The sequence below is a fragment of the Onychomys torridus genome, unplaced genomic scaffold, assembly GCF_903995425.1.
Source record: "Onychomys torridus unplaced genomic scaffold, mOncTor1.1, whole genome shotgun sequence".
Lineage (NCBI taxonomy): Eukaryota > Metazoa > Chordata > Mammalia > Rodentia > Cricetidae > Onychomys > Onychomys torridus.
Window position 1 is genome coordinate 3,320,613 of NW_023414046.1, and position 25,439 is coordinate 3,346,051.

The window sequence follows — 25,439 nt, forward strand, 5'->3', positions numbered from 1 at the left end:
GCTTAGTAGTAGAGTGCTTGCCTAGCAAGTGCAAGGCCCTGAGTTTGATCCTCAGCTCAAAAAAAAAAAAAAAGAAAAAAAGATTATTATTATTATTTGCCCTTACAGTTAAAACACTTCTTGTAGTGCACACTCTCATCCCCAGCTCCCTACGATCTTTTTCCATAGTTCCAACTAATCTCTCTCTGTCTCTCTCTCTCCTTCAGGTTCATTTCTATTTATTTTGTTTTTTGACCCACCAAGATTAACCAGGGCCATCTCTAAGACAATGGGTTGGAGTTATGTATTAGAAGATTCTACAGAAGAGACACAACTAAAGACAATGATTCCCCTTCTCCTAAAATCTCTCCATGGCCACAGTTGAGAGGTAAAGGGTGGGGTCCTGTGAGCCTCCCCTTCCTAGACTGATAGTGTCCAGGGCTGGCCTTGACTGAGCCCAGTGCAGGTGAGTACAGTTGCTCTGGGTTACTGATTACAACAGCTCTGTGGAGTCTCGAGCATGCCGTGTCCTGGCCGGTCCCCATGTTTGTTTTCTTATTTCCTGCCCACTGCCCCTTCCTCAATATTCCCAGATCCTTTGATGGGATAGTGTAACTGAGCTGTTTAAGGCTGTACCCATTTCAATGGCTTATTTTATGCATCTTGAACAGCCGCAAGCTTGTACATTCACCACTGAGTTTTCAAATTGAATTTTTTGTGCTTTATATAAAAGCACCCTTAGCATGTTTTCTAGGAGACAAACTGGTTTCTCCTGGTAAAACCACAATTCACAATCTAACAGTGAGAGCAGAACAGCGCAGGATGAGTTTAGCACTAGGCTGATAATGGACTGACTGATCACTGACTTCCTGAGACACCCATTTCCTTTCAAAATCCTGAGTTCCTGAAATGTCTTCGCCCAAGTCAGTATTGCTAATAGTGTAATTCCTGATAGATGACTGGCAATAGTGGAGTTCTGTGAGGGAAGTAAAGATGGCTTTTTAGTGTCACTTCATTTACATAGTGATGGAAACGATTATCCAGCTTCCCAGAAACATTCACCAGAGTGAGTTACTGTGGTTAAAATTTAGAATATTTCATATAAAAGTAGAATGTGCTGCTGGAATTTCACTTTTACCTTTAACTTATTACTTTCATGAAACATTTTATTATTTCTTTGACTGTTCAGCTCCTCTACCTTGCCTTCAAGCCTGATATTCTGTTTCCTTTCTGATCTCTGAGTTATTATTAGGATTATTGCATTTCTCATTTCTTGTTTTGTTTATGTATGTTTAACTAATGAATTCATTTTTCATATCCTTTAGTGTCCTCATTTCCTGCAGGCATTAGCTAGTGTTTTCTTGCCCATGAATATTTTGTTCCTATCCTCTTGGAGTTGATTCCCATGCTCTACATGCTTTTACCTCCTTGAATATGACTCATCTTTTTGAGTTCTGTATAGTGGATATCGTTTAAGTTGCTCTCCTTAGGGGTTACAGGTATTGTTTATGATTTGAGTCAAATGCTTTTAATCTTAGTTTTAATTTGTGTTGGGAATTTAGAGTGTTTGTTGTCTTTTTCTGTGCGTTTATAACCTCGGAGGATGTTTTCCCAAGATGAGAAATTAGGCCGGATAACTTGTATCTGAAGGGTTGAGAACTCACTGTGGGGCTCAGATGCCAGGGTGCAGCGTCCTCCTAGGTGCAGTTCTGGTCCAGGCTGGCAGCAAGCATGTGGGGAGGCTGTGCAGAGCGGGTCCAGGGCAGCCTGACAGCTGGAGCTGTGTGGAAGGCAGCCTGAGACCCAGTGGGAGGGACGGGTCTTTGATGTGGCGTGGACACAGCGTTATCAGAGAGGTTTAGGGGAAAGAATCTGTGGGGGCGGGGAGTAATTGGTAGACTAATTAAGAAAAAGAGCCCCGGAAGGCGGGTTTAGAGGAAACGCATAACCGGAAGCGGGATGTGCTGGGCGGGGCCAGGAGGTGCGACTCCAAAGAACCAGGCTGAAGTGCTAGGAAATTTCACCATTCCCTGTTGGGTTCGGGGAGTACAGTGTCCCGAACTGCACGTAAGATCCGGCCGGGTATTCAAGACCTGAAGTCTCCCGGAGCCGCAGTCTCCGCGGGGCGGCCTGGGAAAGTCACAGTCACAGCGCAGTGGCGGGAACCGCAGCCCGGCGGCCCTGGAACCTCCCAGGTCAGAGGAGCTGCGGGGCTGGGACGCGGGAGGGAAGGACCGGGGTGCCCGCGGAGGTGCCCAGAAGGACACTGTCGGCCCCCGCTGTCCTGCCCGGGGACGTGGGGAACCTGCGGCAGCTTACGTCACCACTGCGGTCAGGTGCGGTCGTTCCCCCGCACTAAAGCTGGATGCCTCCCTGCGCCTCGTACAGCGCTTGGAAGTGTTCATCTGTCACCCATCTCTCTCTTGCTCCTTGCTTGCTCGCTTACCTGTTCTCTGTCTCTCATGTCCCCACCTTTTCCTCTTTTGCTCCTGCTCCTCCCCCAATAAGCCTCACGCTAGACCTGTTGCTCGTGGCGTGCTCTCTTAGCCGCCCACCCTGGCCGGCCGCATTTTCCGAACAGACACAGCTTTCAATATTCTGTTGTCGCTATCGTTTCCATTGTCGGTAAGTTTGAGATCCCATGAAGTGGGTCTCATCGTGATTATTTACACTTATCTTATGGTTGCCGGACTATTCTGTCATAATATTAACTATAAAATAATCCAGGAGAGCATTTGCATTGTCCGTTGTTTGCAAACAGGGTTCTCTTTGCTATGTGACAGTTCCAATAGTCCTGGAATTTAAATTCATCCATGCTTTCTAACTTCCCTGTTTTACCACAGGCCTATTTTAGAGAGTGGTCCTCGCCCCTGAGTCTAGGCATCCCCAGAGAGCTTTGTAGATAGTAATCACATGAGGAACCAGTGAGATACGATTAAACAGAAAATATGTTTTATGGAGTGCCACACATATGGTTGTAAACATTAAGCAAACCTTTTACTCCCCATTCATTTTCCATCTGAGATATATACAGTCTAGAATGCAAATACAGCATTTGGAAATGTATCTTCATATACTGTGTTCTTATGTTACACCTTAGGTCCAGCCAAGCCCAACATGTATGCTGTGAGAATATATTAGGCCACACTATTTTATAGTTAGCAAATGCACTTTAAACACAATTATTTTATAATATTTATGATCACTCACCTGTGTCAGAAAAATGTCTGTTTCATTGAAGAAAAGCATTGTGCTCATGCACACATAGCCCAACTGTTGCATTTATTTAATTTTAGAGTTTGTTGACTTTCAGTGCTGTGACTGAGGACTTGTAGGAGGGGTGGGAATGCCTAGACCCTGCTCACAGGGCTTTTTGCACAGATCTCCAGTTGGAGAACTGCAGCAGTCTGGATTCTGAAGGTGAGAATTTTTTTCTGGAGTCTCCCTTGTTTCTGCCCAGGGTTCCTGAGAAAACAACTCTGCATGTGTGTGAGCTGTGTGTGAATGAGTCTCTCACATCTCACAGAGTAAAGTGAAATCCTTAGAGAAAGAGACGTTTTTTTTCCTGATAGTTTCTCTTTCCTTGATGTTTTTCTTCCTTTTGGCAGGTGTTAGCATCTTTTGTTTTTGCTCCTTGCAAAGTCCCAGGTGATTTCTGAAGATCTCTTTCTCCTATGCAGTCTCACAAGGTCGGTCAGTCAGTCCTGCTCAGCTGTGAATGGGAACAAAGAGCCCTGGATGCAGAAGAGAGAGGAGACAGTAGCAAAGGATCCAGGTGTGTTAGAGGGTCTGAGAAGGGGTGAAGACATGGGGAAGGGCTCCAGGGACAGTACAAAGAGGACATGAAGTTGGTTTTGCCACACTCTATTTCATTCCAAATGATTCTAGAGAAGTCCAGGGAGAATAATCTCAAGATTGTCCTATTGTAGGTGTTTGAAGACTGTGTATGAAAGTGTTAATACTCAGAGGCAGATATAATTTTATTTGACTTTGCACAGGAGTGATGCTGTCCCTTTCCATTTCCATCTCTGGTTGTTTCTTTAAACCACTGTTAAGTGGTTTCATTAGTATAGTTTTAGTATGGTGTTTGGTTAGAACCAGTTAAGCCTCTGGGTTGGTCCTGTATACAGAGGTTTTGGAACATGTTTTAGTTTCTTCAGGTTCTGTGTCTTTTAGGGTTAATTTCTCTATTTTCTAAAATAATGCCAGCAGAATTTCGGTAAGATTTGCTTAATATCTCTGCCGAGTATTAAACTTCATTTACATTGTTTTCCCTTTGATATCCCTTTGTGTGTCTTCCACACTTCATAGTTTGCATAGCTACAATTTTTTTTTTTAATTTATTTATTATGCATACAGTGTTCTGCCTGCAGGTTAGAAGAGGGCACCAGATCTCATTGCAGATGGTTGTGAGCCACCATGTGGTTGCTGGGAATTGAACTCAGGACCTCTGGAAGAGCAGCCAGTGCTCTTAACCTCTGAGCCACCTCTCCAGCCCGCATAGCTACAATTTTTATATGTTTTGAAATTATCTCCGGGTTTCATCCTTCTCTCATTATTTTTGAAGTATTTGATTGCTCACAATTTTATTTATCTTAGGAATTCCTGATTTTCTCCATTTATAGAAAAAACTGCCTGTAAGATCTTGGTACAAATTATTTAGAACTTTTTTTTTTTTTTTTTTTTAAATTTATTATGTATACAGTGTTCTGCCTGCATGTGCCCCTGCAGACCAGAAGAGGGCACCAGATCTCATTACAGGTGGTTGCTGGGAATTGAACTCAGGACCTTTGGAAGAAGAGCCAGTGCTCTTAACCACTGAGCCATCTCTCCAGCCCAAATTTTAACTTTTTTTTTTTTTTTTTTTTTTTTGTGAGACAGGGTTTCTCTGTTTAGCTGTGCATTTTTCCTGGATCTCACTCTATAGCCCAGGCTGGCTTTGAACTCACAGGGATCCGCCTGGCTCTGCCTCCCGAGTGCTGGGATTAAAGGCGTGTGCCACTGCTGCTCAGTCAGACTCTTTAAAGAACATAAGGATTGTTTTATATTTCTTTCTTTCTTTCTTCCTTTCTTTTTTTTTTTTCTGAGACAGGATTTCTCTGTGTAGCTTTGCGCCTTTCCTGGAACTCACTTAGTAGCCCAGGCTGGCCTCAAATTCACAGAAATCCACCTGCCTCTGCCTCCTGCTTGCTGGGATTAAAGGCGTGAACCATGTCACCGCCGCCGCCACCACTCCGCTGTTTTATATTTCTTAACGTGTTTGAATGAGGGCATGGTGTCAGTGAGTCAGTCTTCACATGTCTTTTTTTGTATTCTCTTCTATCTAATTTCGATGTCAGTATACTAGGTTCTTGGAGAAGACGGTTTTTAAACATTGGTCTTTACTAAGTTTGAAGACTTGTTCTATTTTTAAGACATGGGCACACTGGAGTGAGCATGCTTCTTGTAGTTTGAGAAGACTGGATGTCTTCTGCTGCTAAGTAGATGATTCTCTGGAGGACTGCTAGACATTATTGGATTTCTGTGCTGTTCATGGTCATCTTGTTCAGTGGTGGACATTGAGCAACGGAAGTCTTTTTGCTTCCTAGAATTCTGTTGTTGATTGCTTCATATATTTGGAAACTGTTTTATGAGATGCATTCATGTTGATCACATACCTTTCTGGAAATGTACCATTTGATCATTTGGGTTTATTTTTTTATTTTTACTTTTTTATTTATTTAAGAACTAAAAAAATTTTGTTTTTACCTACCAATCACAGATCCTCCTCTCGTCCCTTTTCCTGCTCCACCTATCCTTCCCCACCCCTGACTCTCCATCCCCTCCTCAAAAAGGGTAAAGCCTCCCATGGGGAGTCAGCAGAGCCTGGTACATTCAGTTGAGGCAGGTCCAAGCCCCTTCCCCCTGCATCAAGGTTGAGCAAGGTGTCCCACATCATACTCCACACACTCATAATGGGAGACTTCAATACCAATGGTAATTTGTTAATTTTTTTTTGTATATTTATAGATTCAGCTTTTCCTGTTACCAATAACCAAACCTCTTCACGGAAAGTCTTTTAAGAAAATTCCTTTACTCTTAGCACTTTGTATTCTTATTATTGAAGTAAAATACTTTTATAGAAAGTATATATTTCGATTTTAGGGCTATTTAGGTTTAGTATATATTTTGATTTTAAGATTATCCAATTTTCATGTAGTTTGGGGGTGTGTTATACATATACATTTCAAGAAATCACTGAAGGGAAATATAAACACATACTATTTTGTTATTTCTCTGTATTATGTTTCTTTTCCTCTTCCTGCTTTTCTGTTTCATTAATACCTTGCAGTTTATTTCATTCCTTTATCATTTTGAGTAGTATCTTCTCTTTTTCTTGTTTGGTTGTTCAGAAAGCTGCACATTGACTTTCCTGGTGACTACAGGAGTTGGGTTCCCACTGACATTGTCTCTGTTCTTTTGTGCATTGTCACCTTTCTGGTTTATTTCTTGATTATAATATTATTTGCATTGCAAAATGCCATGTCATGAGTGGATTCCCTCCCATGACCTGTCATCCTCCCGGTCGTAGGCTCTTGGTCAGGTTTTTTTGTGTATTTTATGTATTTCCTTCTCTGGAACTAGCCAAAAATTAATCTGATAGTACTTGAATACAGAGAAAGCTGTCTTCACTTTATGGCACTGTTTTAGGAAACCAAGGGAAGCAGGCACCCAGCTGTGATCCAGGAAACATCTTTTCTTGTGTTGTGTGTGTGCAAGGCTGACACACACAGGATCAGCCAACGCTTATATAAAGTCTGAGCCCCAAGTTCAAGTAAGCAGAATTTTTTATATGCTTCTGTCCCTCTGGGGGCCTCCAAAACTTCACCCACATTTCAACAACCTAGACTGACATAGATTCTGACTAGCTGTTTTCAGTTTGATTAATTCAGTTTGCTGAATTCATGCACAAAAATTTCCCCACCGAACATAATACACCAGGAGTCATTCACAGCCCTGAAATTAAATGCAGAGGACATTAATTACAGATTAGATGTAGTTGGCCACCACAAAGATGATGACCAGCCTGTTGCTCATCTTTCCTGGTAGATATCATGAGCCCATGTTGCATCATGGATGGATAAACCATGCCAGGCAACTTGACAATGTGACATTGGTGTCCACTTCTGGGTAAGGTCATTGATGACTCTTCTCCTCCACTACCTTGCACAGTCTTTTAGCTCTAAGAATGCTAAAACCAGAGCATCCTTGATATTTCTTAGATACTATGGTCGTCTTAGTGGTCAGCTGTCTTCTCACCCTCATCTTGCTGATATGTAAAACACCAACCGATTTAGAGCATGAGCTTTAAGGTTTATTTCACAGATTATAGAACTGAGTTTTCTTGTAGAATATTTATAATTTTCAAAGTTGAGAATAAAGTTTACTTTCTTTTTTTTTTTTTTGCCTATCCTAGAACTCACTTTGTAGACCAGTCTGGCCTCAAATTCACAGAGATCCACCTGCTCTTCCCCACAAGTGCCAGGATTAAGGCATGCACCACCACACTCAGCTTGAGAATTATATTTCTTTTTTTGTTGTTTTTTTTTTTTTTTTCGAGACAGGGTCTCTCTGTAGCTTTAGAGCCTGTCCTGGAACTCGCTTTGTAGACCAGGTTGGCCTCGAAATCACAGAGATCCACCTGCCTCTGCCTCCCAAGTGCTGGGATTACAGGCATGCGTCACCACCGCCCGGCAAGAATTATATATCCTATAATTTGGAATAAGTTGCTCTCTGGCATGTAGTGACTTACCCTCTTAAATTGAGAATTTTTTTCTCTTTCCATCTTGCTCTGGTTAACAATGGATCCATCATACTGAGTTAGTGTGGACAGAGTGGACACTCATGTCCCTGCCTAAGGAGATTGGAATCCTTCCTCTTTTTTTCCTCCCTCACTTAGTAAAATGTTAGATTTATTTTCATGGCTTCTTTTGTCTTTTATGCTGAGGCATGTTCCTCCTGTCCCTAGATTTTTGAAAATGTTGACAGTGAGCAAATGTGAAATTTCTCCATAGCTTTTTTATGGATTTATGGATATGATCATGTTCCTTCTGTCCGAGAATGGATATTTGCAGTCTTACATAGATATATCTGTACATGTTGAAACAAGTTTGTATCCCTAAACTTTTGAGGGTGATATGAGGAGTACATTTGTCATTTCTGTAAGTGTCCTAAGGGATTTCTCCTGTTTTCATTACCATTTCATTTCATTTCAGAATTAGAATAAAGTAAGATTCTAATTTCCCATTTTCTCATCTTCATTTTTGGCCATTAGATCATTTTTTTGTTGTGTATTATTTTTTTGACAAGTGTTTCAACAATAGCTTTTGCTCTTCTGAAACATTATGTAGGCAATCTAACAACAGTTTACAGAGTTACACATACCTCTATATTCAGAGTAGTGAAGTTAATTTGTGCCCACCGGACTTGATTCTATTGTTTTCTTGTTTTTAAATTTTCTTTTATGTACATGGGTGTTTTGGCATAATGTATGTCTTTGCAGCACATGTGTCTAGTGCCAGTGAATGTCCCATGAAAGCTTTAGATCTGTTGGGAAGAAAGTGACAGATGGTTTTGAGCCAGGGTATTGGTGCGGGGATTTGAACCCAGGTATTCTGGAAGAGATGTAACTACTTTTACCCACTGCACAATCTTTTGATCCACTAATTTGTTTTCTTCCTATTAGCTATTCTTGCTAGTATGAGATGGAATATCAGTTGTGTTACTGTTTGTAATTCCCTCAAAGCTAAGGAGTATGAACTAACTTATTAGTATTTGGGGAGAGGGCCTCTGCCTTTAAGCTACAATCACTGGGATATTATCCATATTTATTTTCAACGTGCTCTTTATTGGTACATAGAAACTGGTAATTTGTGTTTTTTACTTCTGTATTCTTCAATATTACTAAGGCTTTTGTGAAGTATAAAGTTTTCTGGTGATGTTTTCAGATGATATATGCAATCACACCATCACAGAAAAGGTTAAGTTAAATGTTAAATGTCTTCTTTTCCTATTGTATCTCTGCTTCTTTATCTCTTTCAAGTATTTGTAGTTAGTTCTTTCATTGTTCTTCTTGCATGTGAATGGGTCTTAGTTCTGCATGTATGTCTGTCTGTGTACTACACAGGTGCAGTGCCCACAGAGGCCAGAAGAGAATATGGTATTGCCTAGAACTAGAGTTACAGAGAGTTTTATGAGCTGCCATTTGGTTGTTGCTGTAAAACCCCAATCTTCTGGAAGAACAGCCAGTGCTCCTAACCACCAGTCCTCAGTCCATCACCTCCAACTAGGCTAAAACTACAATACATACTCCCACTAGAACTAGGCCCTCTGAATGTGGGTGAAAGTTGCATGGCTTGATGTTTGTGGGTCCCCTGGCAATGGGACCAGGACTTATCCTGGGTACTTGAACTGACTTTTAGAGCCTGTTCCCTGTGGTGTGATGCCTTACTCAACCTTGATGCAGGGGGCAGGGGCTAGGTCCGGCCCCAACTTGGTATGCCAGCCTGTGTTGACTACCTTATCCTCTATGAGGAGGTGATGGGGGGAAGGATGGGGGGAGGTGGAGGGGAGCAGGAGAAGGGGAGGGAGGGGGAACGAGTTGGTAGGTAAAAGGAAAGAAACATTTCTAAAATAAAAAAAATATAAAATAAACAAACAAAAACTATAATAAATACAATTGGGAAAATGTGAACCTTTGTCTCGTTATGGTGTCAGGTCAGTACTGTACATTTTCTTTATGGATTGCAAACCTAAATTGACAAATATATTCTTTATTGTGGTGAGATGTGTTTCATTTATTCCAACTACTACTCGGGATTTTATTGTGAAGTTCTTTGAAGAATAGTGGATGAACTTCTGTTCTTACTTGGATTCTATTCCTTAGGACTTTTCAACTAGAAGGTTTTACTTGTGTTGTAGCTGGCAGATTGTTTTTCATATTGTTCTTCACTCCCGGTGAGAGTTAATGCTTTCCTGTGTTGTACATGATGGGTTGTTTCCCAATTCTCTGCTATTCATTTATTCCTCACATAAAATGTACTCTATCCTGTGTCTTCATAATTTATGAATTTATGTCCGATTCCTTCTCTCTTTACTTCATTTAATTTTTTCAAGACAAGGTTTCTCTGTTGTAGCCCATGCTGTCCTGGAACTTACTCTGTTGCAGACTAGGCTGGCCTTGAACTTACAGAGATCTTCCTGCCTCTGCTCACAAATGCTGGGATTAAAGGAAGGTGCCATCACCACCTGGCTATGTCTGAATCTTTTGGGCTTATTTTTATGTGTTTATCATCTAAGTATGTTCTTGAGTGAAAAAACAGTGTTAATTTTTGACCACATTCAAATACACTTCCTTCACTATCAATTCTAGCAGTCATTTCTTCTGGATATAACACTGCAGTTTGCAGTTATTTTCTTTCAGGATTTAAAAAATATCCTTCCATGCTCTGCTGACTTTAGATTATGGGTAGATATCCATGAATATTATATTTTCCCAGTCTTTGTTGGTGTTAAAGGATAAGAGAAGACAATTGGAAAATAAAAGCAAATTGTTACAGAACTTAGATGTGGGAAGAACCTGATAGATCTGGGAGATGAGGAAGCCTCTGTCTGCGAGACTATCCAAGGGAAGACTAGACTACACTGCTGAGGTTGTCTACCATGAATCTTGAGTCCCATATTCTGAAGACCACACATAGCTATTTGAGCTTTATCTACTTTAAACAGTTCACACTGAAACAAATGATAGTGACTTTTGGATGGAAGGTTCAGATATGTAGAAATATGCCTGTTCAGAAGCAGATGTTTATTTGAGGAAATGTCATTTCTGGGTGTTACAGTAGAAGTCCTGGATGATTGGTGTTTTTTATTTTATTTATTAGTGGAAGCATATAAAACCATGGGATAATCATCCCATCCCAGAATGACCTTTTCTCAGTTCCCATGAAATGGAAAATGTACTTTTTTAATTGAAGACATGGACAAAATTATATCTTGGGACACATTTGGTTTCCATATTTAATATTGCTAAAATTGAAGCACAGTATCTTTCACTGGAGCAGGAATTTTTGATTTGTTGCTGATAGAGTTGACATTACGCAGCCTTGTATCCTATAGTGCATGAATCATGTGTCATGCAAAAATGTCCTGATGTTTCCCATGAAAAGTCAGGCATTGCTATGCTCATTTTCCCTTGCTGTTCTGATACTGACCATGAGTCCCATGTGCATCAAAATTTAAATATTATAAATTCACAACTGCTTCATTTTTTATCCTGGCTTTCAGAATTTTGTTGTGCTATCATTAACGTTTTATTTACATGAACTGAGGTATATCCTGATGTTTTCACTCATATTATGGCTGTTAACATATTTAAAGAGTAATATTCTGGTAGAATAGTTTCATTATCCAATTTCTTTGCTCGAATGGCTATTATGAGCTCCTGGAGTTTAACTTTACCCATGCTTTCTACTTCCTTGTTCCTCCACTTGCCTCTGGAGCTCTCTGCAGTGTGGACAGTTACCCTCTCGTCAGTCTCTGCCCCATCCACCATTGTCCACATTTTCATCCCATTAGTCCCCTTGGATTTCATGGTGATTTGAAGCAGGTTTTGGTCTGGTATCCAGGCTATTGTGTAGTCATAATTCCAAATGCCAGAACTTAGGACAGTATAGCTGTTGTATAAGTCACTCCCCTTCTCCAGCTCTTACATTCTTTTTTTTTTTTTTTTTTTTGGTGGGGGGGGGTGCTGAGGATCGAACCCAGGGCCTTGCGCTTGCTAGGCAAGCACTCTATCACTGAGCTTGCATTTTCTCTGAGAATATTTTTAGTTTTTGATGTAAAGAGTTGTGTTTCTTGTAATTTCAGAAAATGTGCCTTCTGGATTTTCTTTGACTCATTGAAGATTTCTTCTGTCTCTCTTGTTTGTAAGCACTGATGCAGTGTGTTGAGTTACTGTGGAGGGAGTGGACATCCTTATCTCTCCTGATTAGAATAGAATGATGGCAGCTCTCTTCATTTTGTGTGATGTTAGGGTCAGGGTTCTGGCTGTCGTCCTCATTAGGCTGAGGTACGTTCCTACTGTTCTCTTACTCATCAGAGCCTTTAGAGTGAGAGAATATGATACTCCCCCCCCAGACCTTTCATGGATATGTTGACATGGATATGTGTCTCTTCTCTCACTGACTCTAAATATGTTGTGTCATGAATTGATTGGCTTGTGGATGTTGAAACATTCTTGCATCCCTTTTATGAAATCAACTTGAGTTCTTTTGTACATCCATTAGAGAGAATCTCTTTGTTACTGCAACTGGTCTATGATTTTTCCTTTGAGATGTTTTTATCCTCATCTGCTTTCTGTATCAAGGTAAAGACATCTTTGCGTAATGATGGTCTAGCGTTCCTTTTCCTTCAACTTTTCAGTAATACTTTTCTCTGGAGGATTAGTACAGAAATTTGTAAAGGAATTAGAGAAAGAAGGGGACCCCTGCACAGTGAGAGCTCCCTCTAGCACCCTGCAATTGGCACAAACCACACCTAAACATGTATTTTCATAGAGAAATCTTTTATTGAGCAGGAAAGACAAGATAAAATGACTGCTTTCTGACTCAGGCTGAAAAACAGCAGCAAATGCCCTTGCAGGTGGAGTTCTTCATTAATTTTTTAAAATTTAACTTTATTTTCTGTACATTGGTATATAGCCACAGGTGTCAGGGCCCCTAGAACTGGACTTACAGACAGTTGTGAGCTGCCATGTACATACTGGAATTGAACCCAGGTTCAGTTCTGGAAGAGCAACAGGTGCTCTTAACCGCTGAGCCGTCTCTTCAGCCTCCTTAGGTGGAATTCTTAAGAACAGAAAAAGGAGAACTCTGTGTTAAAATGGGCTCTGATACAGTGGTAAAGGAGATAGAGGATGAGGGAGAAGGGGAAGGAGACAAGGGAAATGGGGCAAGAATATTTGTCCTGGAGGGACATAGGACTGCCACTGGATAAATGGGATGCAGAGGTGGTACATAGGCAAATGGCAGTTTATAAAAGTAAAGAGAGGAAACCCCATGATGAAATGCAGTGTTTAATATTAATTGGACATGTTTATTAGGTGAACCAAAGGAGGCTTCTGATTGTTGATTCAATGCTTCCATAAGTGGACCTTGGAAGAAAACCTCAGGAGGTTGAAGTGGCCAAATAAAGGAGTAGACCTTGGTGGCTAGCTTTAGGGATGTAATCTAATGATTTTTAGCAAGGCGGAAGGAATGGGAGAGAAGGGCAAGGCCCTCCAGAGGCACATGTTCCAGTGGGCTAGTGTCCTTTCAAAGAATTCAGTGCTGAATCTGTCCAGTCCTCAGGCACTGTTAGAGGAAATTCTGACTGCGTCAGTTTCAGCACTTGCTTCTTTTCTGGCCTAGTTTTATGACATAGGAGTTTGAATTGTTTGCTTGTTTCTAGGAAAGCATCCTTCTTGAATTCTCATATCACTTTCCACGGTACTCCATAAGGAAACATTGAGGTCATTGACATATATTCAGTGTCTCCTTTTCAGATGTAATTCTATGACTTTTAAGTTCACTGTCTTATTTGGATTAGTGGAGAATGGTTTGTCACTATTTGTGTTTCTATGTTGCAAGAAGTCTGTGCATTGACTCTGTCTATCCTTTGAGTCTCTATATCATTAATTTCTACCCTGGGTACCCAGTTCTCCAAAACCTCCAGAGTAATCAATCAGATGTTGCTGTGGGATGTTCTGTATGTCAAATGTGTTGCTCTGATTGGTTAAAATAAATAAAGTACTGATTGGCCAGTAGCCAGGCAGGAAGGATAGGGTAGGCGGGATAAGGAAGAGGAGGAAGCTGGGAACAGGAAGGCTGGGGGAGACACTGCCAGCCGCTGCCATGAGAAGCAACATGTAAAGACACCGGTAAGCCACAAGCCACGTAGCAAAGTATAGACTAACAGAAATGGGTTAATTTAAGATAGAAAAGGTAGATAATAAGCAGCCTGCCACGGCCATACAGTTTGTAAGCAATATAAGTCTCTGTGTGCTTTCTTGGTTGTGTCTGAGCGACTGTGGGTCTGGCGGGTAAGAGAGGTTTGTCCTGACTGTGGGTCAGGCAGAAAAACTCCAACTACAAGATGTGATCGAGAAGGGACAAGTTCCTACTCTAAATGGGTCCTGATGGCACAACAGGATTCAGCATTTGGCCAGGAAATAATTTGACTTGAAGGCTGAGAGTTAATTTTTCCTTAAGTCACGTGTTGCTGCTGTGAATTCCACTGGTTGTCTCATGGAACCACCTTCAGAACAACACATCCTGATTCTACTGCTGCTCCTCATTACCTTCTCCTTTTGTTAGTTTTAAAAGAATGAGTTCTCCATTCCTGTGTCCTCTGATTTCTGCTGCATAGGGTCAGTGAAACAGGTGAATTATGTCTGTTTTCTTCATCAAAATTGATAATTTCTCAACCATTGACTCATATTGTTGATTTCAGAGCTACACCTGGTTTTATTGTCTTAATATTCTTGGTGATCTTATTAGTATCCTTATTCATTTAGTTGTCATTCTCGCTTAGCTCATTGAGTACGTTTTGATTTCTTAGTGTGATAAATACCCATCATTTATTTGAGAGATTTTGGTATTTCACTTACCTAGGTCTTTTGAACAGTTTCTGTGACAGTTGTTTAAATTTTATCATAAGAAATTTGGAGCTGTTTGTTCTTTCAATATGATGTAAAAGGGTTAGAGCAGTCTCCCCAAATCATGAAAGGTAAACATAGCATCAGTCCATACAGTGACCAGGATGATCAGGTAGAATGATGGTAGTATTAAATGACATCTTCTCTCTCATTGTGACTCTAAAGTGCTTGAGCAGTAGCAAGGAAAGAAACCATTCAATAGTCTGTTAAATATCAAGAAAACTATTGGATATGAGATAAATTTAATGTCAGTGTAATAAAGTGCTATGTATATTCTGAAGCCATGGTCATGAGAATGTGTAGTAACATTATTATGACATTCAGAATGAGTCCTTAAGTTTGATATATGCTTTAACATATGTATGTGTGTATCTGTATGCACAGATGTGTATTTACATGTATATATGGCAGTAGACCCTTGTCACACATTCTTACCTACACATAGAACTACAAAGTTGATTGGCAGAGAGGAAATCTATAGCATCCAGGAACTGAGGGGAGTCACCGTAGTCATGTATGTTACTAATTGGGAACCTGAGAACTGCCTGGAAGAGTACCAAGACCCAGCTCTATTCATGTTCAGGAAGATAGGTGATAGGATTCTGGAGGATCTGGCATAATCAGTGATTAATTCCAAGGGCATACCCAGGAATGGTTCACTTTATTCCTAAGAACAGTCTCTTCTCTCTGGCAGCAATGAAGTAGTTTCTGCCATGTGTCCTCCTTGATGATTCTGTTTTAACGTTGTCTAACACAATGGTTCTCAACCTGTGGGTCAAGACCCCTTGGGGTGTGGGTCCAACCACCTTTTATAAGGGGCCACTTAGTACTATTGGAAAACATTTCTGATGATCTCATGAAGCGAGGCATCTCTTGTCTATCCATCTCCATACTGGTCTGCTCACATGCAGACATATCTACCTATGAATATGTAGAACTGCTTTAAAGGCTCACAACTTTAGGAAAGTTGAGAAACACTTAAAACATTTAGCACAGACATTCCATTCATAGATGTATGGCCTGAATTGTAATGATCTACCTATCAACGCATTCACGTGGATTTCAAGGGATCAGTATTCTCACACAAGTATGCATGCAACTTAGAAAACAGGTCCACATTTAAAGGAGGAGTAATTGGTAAGATATATTTTCCCTAACTGAAGCATGTAAAACCTTCTTAGATGATAAGAATGACTGTCACTAAATCTGATGACAAATTTATTATCAATTTGAGAAAAAACTTGGCAGATCGATGATAAATACATGTGCTGTATCTACCAGGTAGAATGAAAAAAATGTGACCAAATGGTCAGATGTTGTATTTTAGTGTGAGAGCTAACGGAACCTCCATTTTAGGCGTCCATCATGGTACCCACTAGCCATTTGTCTCTGACTCCAGTCTGGAAATAAGTTCCCAGAAGCCCTGACTCAGTGACCCCCACTCACCCCTAAAATGTACAGACATGACTGTCTGCATGTTATGATATGACTATCTGCTTTAAAAAAAATTCTGTAACGCAAAGCAGATACCCAGAGTTTGTTTTGAGTTGCCTTAACCATAAATTTGGCAGAACAGAATAGTTTCTGCGTGTTTCCATAGACGTTGAAGGTCTTCTTGTGGTCTCTCTCTGCATAACCCTTCCTGTTGCTGTTTATTTGTACCCTATGTGAAGATGTGTTGCTTTGGTTTAATAAAAAGCTGAACAGCCAGTAGCTAGGCAGGAGAGGATAAGTGGGATTGCTAGGTAGAGAGAGAAACGATGGGAGGCAGCTGAGTATCATTACTTTTCAGTTTTTTTTCTGAGTGCCTTAAGATTTTCTATTTAGAAGTGAATTCATGATAACTTAGTGTTATTGCTAGATCTTTGGGAAACAATTTGAATGCCTTAAATTACTAAGTCATTTTTCAAATTGTCATTATTAATAAATAGAGAAAGTAGTAATTTTGTGTGTTAGTTTTGTACTCTTTACTAACATGTGAAGAAGCACTTAACAAGTCTAAGATTTTCCTGTGGTGACTCTGGAAAGTGTTATGCATGATAATATCATCATTAAAAAGGAATTTGGTGCCTTTCCTACCAGTTACTTCATAATTCTTTTTTTTTTTTTTTTTTTGTGGCTCACTCTTATGCCTCTAGATTCCTAAGACTGGAGAGCGCATCTTGTCTCACTCTCCTTTTGGTTTCTTGCTAATGCTATTCATTTTTCCCTGCACTGTTCTGTGGGCCTCAGTCTAACATACCTTCCCTCTACTGCGCTCAGCTGTGTTCCATTTCTTCCTGTTTCCTTTAAGGAGTTCATCATAAAATCTCTTCAAGTTTGTCTTATGACATATCTGTTTCTACTGGTATTTATGTATCATGGGTCTTTTTTTCATGATTTGTTTTTTAATATTATTGTGAGTAAAATTGGGCGTAGTAATTTTCTTCCTTCTAATTGGAAATGGTGGTTTGCTAATTGTGTGTGTTGGAAATAATCTGGTACTCCCTAGCTCTCCTGTTCATCTATTCCGTTTGTAAAATGCCTTATTTCCTGGGTTGTCATTGCTAATTTCTCTGATTTTTCTATGTAAATGTTGCCTCCAATTATGATCTGTGGTGCAGCATGAGTGGATGACCTTTGTTATTTGATGACCTTCATATGTCCTTCCTTCTCCGTGAAATTTAAGAGCCCTTGTTACTGGGAGGAGCAATGATAAGGTTCCTAGAGATTTTCTTTCACCACTCTAAAGATATCCTTTCATGCTCTCCTGTCTGGAGGAATGTTGACAAGATTTCTAGTACCATTTTGGTTATGGGGTCTTTTTATGTGGCTTGGCATTGACCATGACAGTGTTGTATTATTTTTAGATTTGTATTTTTGACAAGTGGATATGAAATTTCAACAAGAATTCCAGTCTTTGTTTCTACAAGATAAACTCAGAGAAGAGCAACAAGAAGAATGAATGCTTCTGTGGCTCATGCTCCCCAGGTCAGTGTCATGTCCACTTTTCTCTGAAAATTGTTTTTATTAATGAAACCATTTGAATATTTAATTTCTACCACTTGTAATGTTAGTGAAAGTGTTTATTTTGCCTTATTTATCTGTTTTTTCCTTTTCTTATATTCAAGATTATATTTTTTAAATCTTTCAACTATATAGCAGAGGCTTGTCCCATTATATTTTCACTCAATTTTGTACTGTGAGGCCATGAATTTAAAGACTTGAATTTCCAAGACACAAGCTATTGTAAATGATGCTCAAGAAATATATTGATGGCCATTTTCTACTTTGAATGGACTTGTGGTCTTTTATATTAGTGAAGAAAGATGGTCTCATGTGCCACATAGTTGCATTTCTGGAATGGTTAGTTTTCCAGAAACAGGCTTATGAACGTGGACATGCCAACACAAGGACCTTTTCACTGACATCACCGAGAAATTTATAGAAAAGTAGAATTAGAAGAAACTCATTGTTTTGGACTGCAATAGTAAATATTTTAGCACCCTGGAGAGCACAGATGATAGAAGTTATATGTGGCTTGCTTTTGCCAGAAAGTTGGTGTGTCTGTGAAGAGATGAAGGTTGCAGTATTCTGGTTTCTCTTTTTGTCATCTTATGCCATACAGTGATGATGGGTGTGGTGACACCTGAAATGTATTTGTCTCATGAGACATTCTGTTCGAAGCTCACTGGTTAACTCTCTTTAGAAAATTCTTATTCTCTCTTATCTCATTTCATTTTTCGACCTTTGTATAGCATTATGTGGAATACATTAGTAAGAGTTTTCTAGAGAATACTGACTTGGTGCTGCACATGAGCCATAGATGAATAAGCTCAAATACTGAAGAAAAAAAGTTGAAATTAAGAGGTTTAAATTTATTTGAGTTAATTGTATGAACAATAATATATTCAAAATTAATGAAGAGTTAGAATATTTCTCACTCTATTTAATACATTTGTTTTGATAACAGAAAATTTATTACTTCATATGACTGCATTGTCATATATACCATTTATTTACATATGTATTTCTAATTATTTATTGACACCATATGGAATTTATGGAATTGTTATCAATATTGTTTTTGTCAACTTTTAGGAAAATTTAAATAACATTAACATTGTCTAATTCTACTATTTCTATTTAGTTCATGGTTGTAAATATTTCTCATAAAATATTTTTAAAAACATTGGATGTATTCAATAATTTTTCACTCCTTACTCTCAAGAAAATACTGACTTTTAATTCATCCATGAATTCTGCATTCCATATTCTACCTCTTTGTTCTAGAAAGGGTGCAGCATTTTACCTAGGCCTCAGGATCTCAACTGAGCATTTCAGAATAGAGTCAGGTGAACCCAGCTTTAGACAAGATTGAGCTAGTGTACATATTTAAGTAAGGTCATCTACTGTATAATTTGGAAGCATACTTTTGCTCATTATAACTTTACCCTCTAAGATGTAACATGAGATTCTGTTTGATATAAATACATATTTCATAAAGGAACATTCCTGCATCTAGACCTCAAATATGTATGTTATATTCCCTAAAAGTTTGCTTTTTGCAATACTATTATGTCATTCTGTTTTCACAGAGATAGAAAATAAAGACTCTGGATTTTTTTAGAAAGCAAATCTTTTATTAAAATTAAATTGCAATTTTAATTTATATATTTCCATATATTTGCCTGAAAGTATGTGTATGTACTGTGTATGACTCCTGCCTATAAGGTTTAGCAGAGAGCATTAGATCTTATGGATATGAGATTAAATTCTCTTTTTTTAGTGCCATACGTGTGCTGGTCACCAAACTACATTTTCAAAGACTTTACGACATGACAGACTGCAAACTGGAGACTAATTTTTTCAAATATTGTGGTTGTGGCAAACCTTTCATCTGCTATTTAAGCCTTAGGAAACTTCAGATTATTCATGGTGGATAGAGACCTAATGGATATAAGCAATGTACTATGTCCTATATATTGCCTCTGAAAGAGTAGCAATGTAGCACTTCTAGAAAACTCTTGTCTTTTAAAAATTGCCATGTCCTATCTATATCACAAACATGTCTTTAATTCTTTTACCCAAGAAATCATTTGTCAATCAGTGCATGGTCAATATGTAATTTTCCATTGTAGGGTCTGTTATCATTCAGGGATGTGGCTGTGGACATCTCGCAGGAAGAATGGGAATGTCTAGATTGTGCTCAGAAGGCTTTGTACATGGATGTGATGTTGGAGAATTACAACAATCTACTGTTTGTGGGTAAGAATTCTCTTACTGTAGAATTCCTGATTCATCCTTTTTATTTACTTACTTTGTGTACATGTAAACTCTGATCCTAGAGAATCCCAGAAATGAGGGAAATTCTGGTTCCCAACATAACTTTTCAATGGTGTTTCATTTACATTTTTCATAACTTTAATGGTGTTTCATTTACATTTTTCTATGTTGTCTAAAAGAGTAACCAATGATATATTCCCTGTGATCTCTTCAGTCCTCCTATCTAATATATAAAGAAAATTATTTCAAAGTTCAAAGAATATTGAATATTCAGAGTAAGGAAATATATTACAGTACTCATAATAATTAGACTATTTTAATTTTCCCTCTGGATTGAACTATTCACGTATTTCTGATTTTAAACAACACTAAAAGTTTTAGAGAAAGAGCTGTTCATTATGAGAATGTTTTTGTTTATTTCTGAGATGTGGTTGCTATGTCTAGTACTGGCACAGAAGAATTTTAATATTTGCACATTGGAGGCTGAAGTAAGAGAACATGGTGAGTTCCCTGCCAACCTGGTTTATGAGTTCCTAGCTGACCAAAGCTATACTGTGTGACTCTGTCTTAAAAACATAAGAAATAGGGAAACATTCTTCATATGATTCTTCACAGAGCTTCTCTTTCAAAGTTCCTTACTGCTCAAACACGTATTTGTCTTACCTGCTGTGAGGTGCTGTGTTTAGATAAGAATAAAAAGGCTAGGCCTGGGACTGACCCAGGTCCTCTACATATGTAAGACAGTTGTTTAATTTGGCCTGTTTGTGGGAATCCAGGCAGTGAGATCAAGGCCTTTCCCTAATACTTTGGCTTGCTACTGGGAAGCTCTTCCTCAGAGTGGGTGCTTCGCCCAGCATTAATACAAAGGGAGGATCTTAGTCCTACATCAACTTAATGTGCCATGCTTTGTGGACACTCATGGGAACAGAAACAGGAGGAGTTGATAAGGGGTGAGAGGAGAGGTGGGGAGAGGGGACTGAAGACAGGAGGGAGGGGAAACTGCAGTTGGGATGTCAAATAAATGAAAAAAATTAATAAATGGAACAAAAGAATGAGTAGGCTATAATTGGTCCCTGTGGTTTGATATGGATCAGATTGGTGATTCTTTTGAACATCCACTTAATAATTGTGAAACTGAAAAATCCTCTGTTAAGAGCTCTGTCTCTGAAAGTTACTAGTTTATATGTCATTGGAAACCTAAGAAAACATCAGGCATTGAATCTGTTACTCATGCATTAATTGCTATTATCCCTAATTACATTAATTTTTCAGAGAACCATTGCATATGTGGTAAATATGAGAAGGTCTGGCATCAAGTCACAAAGCATTTGATCCATGATCATGAACATGTCAAAGAGAAGTCTTATGAATGTCATGAGCTTGGCAAAGTGATTCGTGAATGCAGCCAGTGTAGACCTTGTGACACAAGTGATCCTGCAGAAAATAACAAGTACAGAGTTGGTAACCACAGAGATGCCTCTATTGAAGCCTTAACCCTCAACAGACACAAAAGTGGGAATGCTGGAGAAGAACCTTGCAAATATACAGACTGTGTAAACTGTTTAAGTTTGTGTTCCATCACTAGCCAAAATCAAAGCACTCACGCAGTAAAGAAAGAACACAAAAATTCAGAGTCTGATACATCTTTTGACTCTAATACAGAAATCACTCTGAAACAAACTGACAGCAGGAAGAAAGCACATCAGTGCAGGAAATGTGGGAAATGCCTCAAGACTCACTCAAGCCTCATTAGGCATCAGAGAGCCCATCCCAGAGACAAATCCTATAAATGTGCAAATTATAGTAAATCCTTTCTGCATTTTTCACAACTCAAAGTACATTACAAAATCCGTTGTAGAGAAAAACCCTACAAATGTACAGAATGTGGTAAGTGCTTTTATCATTTATCAAAGTTTAAAAGACATTACAGGATCCACGTTGGAGAGAAACCTTACAAATGTAGTGAATGTCACAAATCTTTTAATGAGAAAGGCCATCTTAGAACTCACCAGAGAATCCACACAGGAGAGAAACCTTACAAATGTAGTGAATGTGGCAAATCCTTTACCACAAAAGATAACCTTAGAAGTCATCAGAGAATCCACACAGGAGAGAAACCTTACATATGTAGCGAATGTCACAAATCGTTTATCACAAAAGACCATCTTAGAACTCATCAGAGAATTCATACAGGAGAGAAACCATTCAAATGTAGTGAATGTGACAAATCCTTTACAAGTCGCTCACATCTTAGAATACATCTGAAAAGACATAGAGGAGAGAAACCTTACAAATGTACTGAATGTGACAAATCCTTTACTGAGAAGGCGACACTAAGAACTCATCAGAGAATACATACAGGAGAGAAACCTTACAAATGTAGTGAATGTGAGAAATCCTTTAGCGCAAAAGGGACGTTTAGAATTCATCAGAGAGTACATACAGGAGAGAAACCTTACAAATGTACTGAGTGTGACAAATCTTTTACTAAGAAATGGACGTTTAGAACTCATCAGAGAATACACACAGGAGAAAAACCTTATAAATGTACTAAATGTGAAAAATCCTTTACTGGGAGAGGCAGTCTGAGAACTCATCAGAGAATCCACACAGGAGAGAAACCTTACAAATGTAGTGAATGTGACAAATCCTTTACCACAAAAGACAATCTTAGAAGTCACCAGAGAATCCACACAGGAGAGAAACCTTACAAATGTAGTGAATGTGACAAATCCTTTACCTGGGGCCCATCTCTTAGAATACACCAGAGAACACATACAGGGGAGAAACCTTACAAATGTAGTGAATGTGACAAATTCTTTACTACAAAAAGCAGTCTTAGAACTCATCAGAGAATACATACATTAGAGAAACTTTAGAAATGTAGCGAATGTGAGAAATCCTTTTCTGTTGGTCTAGCTCTTAGAATATGTTCTAGGATACTTGATGACACTGTGGAACACAAGTGTTAATAATATCAACCTTGAATTGGGGGCAGAACCCACAACTAACTGGCAGGAATTAGCCATAGAGAACATGGAGGAGTATGGAAGACAAGAAGGAGAAAGGAGCGACTTGCAGTTTTGTGGTCCTCTGGTTTGAGATGGTTGGAAAGACACTTCCTTGCTGGGTCTCTGGCCAAAAAGGCCATTTAGTTGTTTCTTGGCCTCTGAACTAGCAGGTTTTCACCCCACCACCTGACTCCCAATTTATTGGTAAATAGTACAATAGATACTTAGTTAAATACTACATATGATGGCTACAGCCACAGCCACACCACCAAGCCACAGTCTGAGCAACAGTGTAATGCGGGCCTTGGGGCCAGAGTCAGGTGCACCTGCTAAGCTAACAGAACATGAACACATCAGAGAATACATAGTAAAGAGAAACCTTACAAATGGAGTGAATGTGAGAAATCCTTTACTATTTGTTCATTTCTTAGAATCCATTAGATAATTCATTCAGGAGAGAAACCTTACAAATGTAATTATGTTAGTTTGGGTTTTATTGTTCTGAAGAGACACCATGACCATGGCAATTCATTTAAAGGAAAACATTTAAGTGGGGCTGGCTTACAGTTTCAGAGTTTAGTCCATTTTCAGTTTTAGTCCATTATTCTCATGGTGGAAAACACAGTGACATGTAGGCAGATATGGTGCTAGAGAAAGGGCTTAGACATCTATGATCGGGTAGCAGGATGTGAGCTGTGTAATAGGTGTGGTTTGAGCATATAGGAGACCTCAGTGCCTGCCTTGATGGTCACACCCTTCTTCCAACAAGGCCACACCCACGCAAATGAGACTATACTTCCTAATAGTGCAACTCCCTATGGGCCAGGCATTCAAACTTGGGTCCATGGGGGCCATAACTGTTTAAACCACCATAATAGTCAATATGAGAAACCATTTTATCTACAAAATCGCCCTGAGAAGACATCAAAGTATATGGGACAGAAAACTTAAAAATGTATATATGCGGAAAAGTCTTTACCAGCCTCTCTGGTGTAAGAAAACATCTGAAAAGTCATACCAGCAGGAAAGTTTCCTTGGGAAATAATTTGGCATGTGCTTAAACTAAGCTCTGTTCTTAGTTATGCTTGAGACTCCATACTAAGGAATCATGAACATGAGAATTTTGTGAAAGCCTTTAAGTTATTTTCAAATCTTAGAAAATACCATGAGTTTATGCAGAGCGAAAATGTAGGACAGTTTTCATCAACTTTTTATTTGTTCCAACCCAAATACTTCATAATGAAGACAAAATGCAGAAACTTCAAGTATATGCTTTTGTGTAACAGTTTTCTCAAGACTGGAGTAACACATTATGAAGGGAAGCTGATTAAGACAGGAGATACACCACTCAAAACAGATTCAAGAAATCTCTGAAACTGACAGAATTCAGTCATCTTAACTCAAATGCAGAAACACAGAGAAGTCATGCCCCTTGGAGGAGGATTGTAGCCATCAATATAGGATGCTCTTTAGATATGCCTATAGGTGTGCAATGTGCTCCAGGTATGTATTATTCATAAGCTGTATCACATTCTGGTTTCAAGTTTCGTGAAAGCAACTATGTTTCATTCCCTTATGCTCCAGTAACTAACTGCTTCTCCATATTCCTATAAGCAATTCCAATAAAGCTCATTAATTTAAAAAAGTTGGACTTGATTCTGTTTTCAGTTTCCAATTATGGTGAGTAGATGCATATGCATGTTGCATGTCCCCAGGAAATGTTTCTCATAAACATGTGCCAAACCCACTAAAGTGTTCTCCAGTTATTGTAGACAGGAAATTGATAATACAGTAACAGTTCTCAACCTATGGGCCATAATTCCTTTGGGAATAAAAGACCCTTTCACAGGGATTGCCCAAGATACAGGAAAATATATTTTCAATGGTCTTAGGAACTAAGATAGCATGTTCTGCCCACATGCAGATACACCAACATAGAAGTGCATGGGACTGTATTAAATGCTTCCAGCATTAGGAAAGTTGGAACCACTGTATTGGAGAAAAGTCTTTTGTCTGAGTCTACAAAAATAAGAAAGGTTGTTTGTGCTTACTACTGCAGGATTGCATTCATGGCAGTACTTTGTTAAGTTATAAAGGCTTCACACATAGAATGCAGGGACTTTGGAAGTCTCAGATAGAAGGCTGCTTTCTCCTGTGCATTCAAGGAGCAGTGGGAGAGAAGTCTGCAGAAGGACAGATGAAAATACAGCTACTAAACTGTTACTGGCAGACATCATCCAAACTGGGTTGTGTTCCTGAATAGCGTTGAACTCATGCTGATATCCCATGATTTAGCCAACTCCAATGACTTGCAGAACAATGCTACCTGTGGGCATATACTGAAGACCATTGTGGTGTGCTTGTGTCATGCTATACCATATCACCCCACTCAACAAGCCCCCAAAAATGAACTTCACTTCCTTTTTTAAAGCCTCCCACAATACTAATGT

The 25,439-nt window shown here is 39.1% G+C and overlaps 1 protein-coding gene across 2 annotated transcripts; it reads left to right on the forward strand.

The window, feature by feature from the left end:
* Positions 1–1,885: 1,885 nt before the first annotated feature.
* LOC118576637 (gastrula zinc finger protein XlCGF26.1-like) lies at positions 1,886–23,490 on the forward strand. 2 transcript variants are annotated; one of them, XM_036176830.1, is made up of 5 exons: positions 1,904–2,174; positions 3,660–3,754; positions 17,563–17,683; positions 19,834–19,960; positions 21,251–23,490. In XM_036176830.1, exons 3-5 carry the CDS (start codon positions 17,654–17,656, stop codon positions 22,855–22,857), a joined length of 1,764 nt encoding a protein of 587 aa, XP_036032723.1. In that variant the 5' UTR covers positions 1,904–2,174; positions 3,660–3,754; positions 17,563–17,653; the 3' UTR covers positions 22,858–23,490. The 2 variants fall into 2 exon arrangements, with proteins under 2 accessions (XP_036032724.1, XP_036032723.1); XM_036176831.1 differs by lacking the exons at positions 19,834–19,960; positions 21,251–23,490 and having other exon boundaries at positions 1,886–2,604; positions 17,563–17,643.
* The last annotated feature ends 1,949 nt before the right edge of the window (positions 23,491–25,439 follow it).

Coding starts and splice junctions, on each gene's coding strand:
- LOC118576637 (XM_036176830.1), top strand. CDS start 17,654: ATGAATGCTTCTGTGGCTCATGCTCCCCAG. Junction 17,684..19,833: donor CTGTGGCTCATGCTCCCCAG/GTCAGTGTCATG, acceptor TTTCCATTGTAG/GGTCTGTTATCATTCAGGGA. Junction 19,961..21,250: donor CAACAATCTACTGTTTGTGG/GTAAGAATTCTC, acceptor TTAATTTTTCAG/AGAACCATTGCATATGTGGT.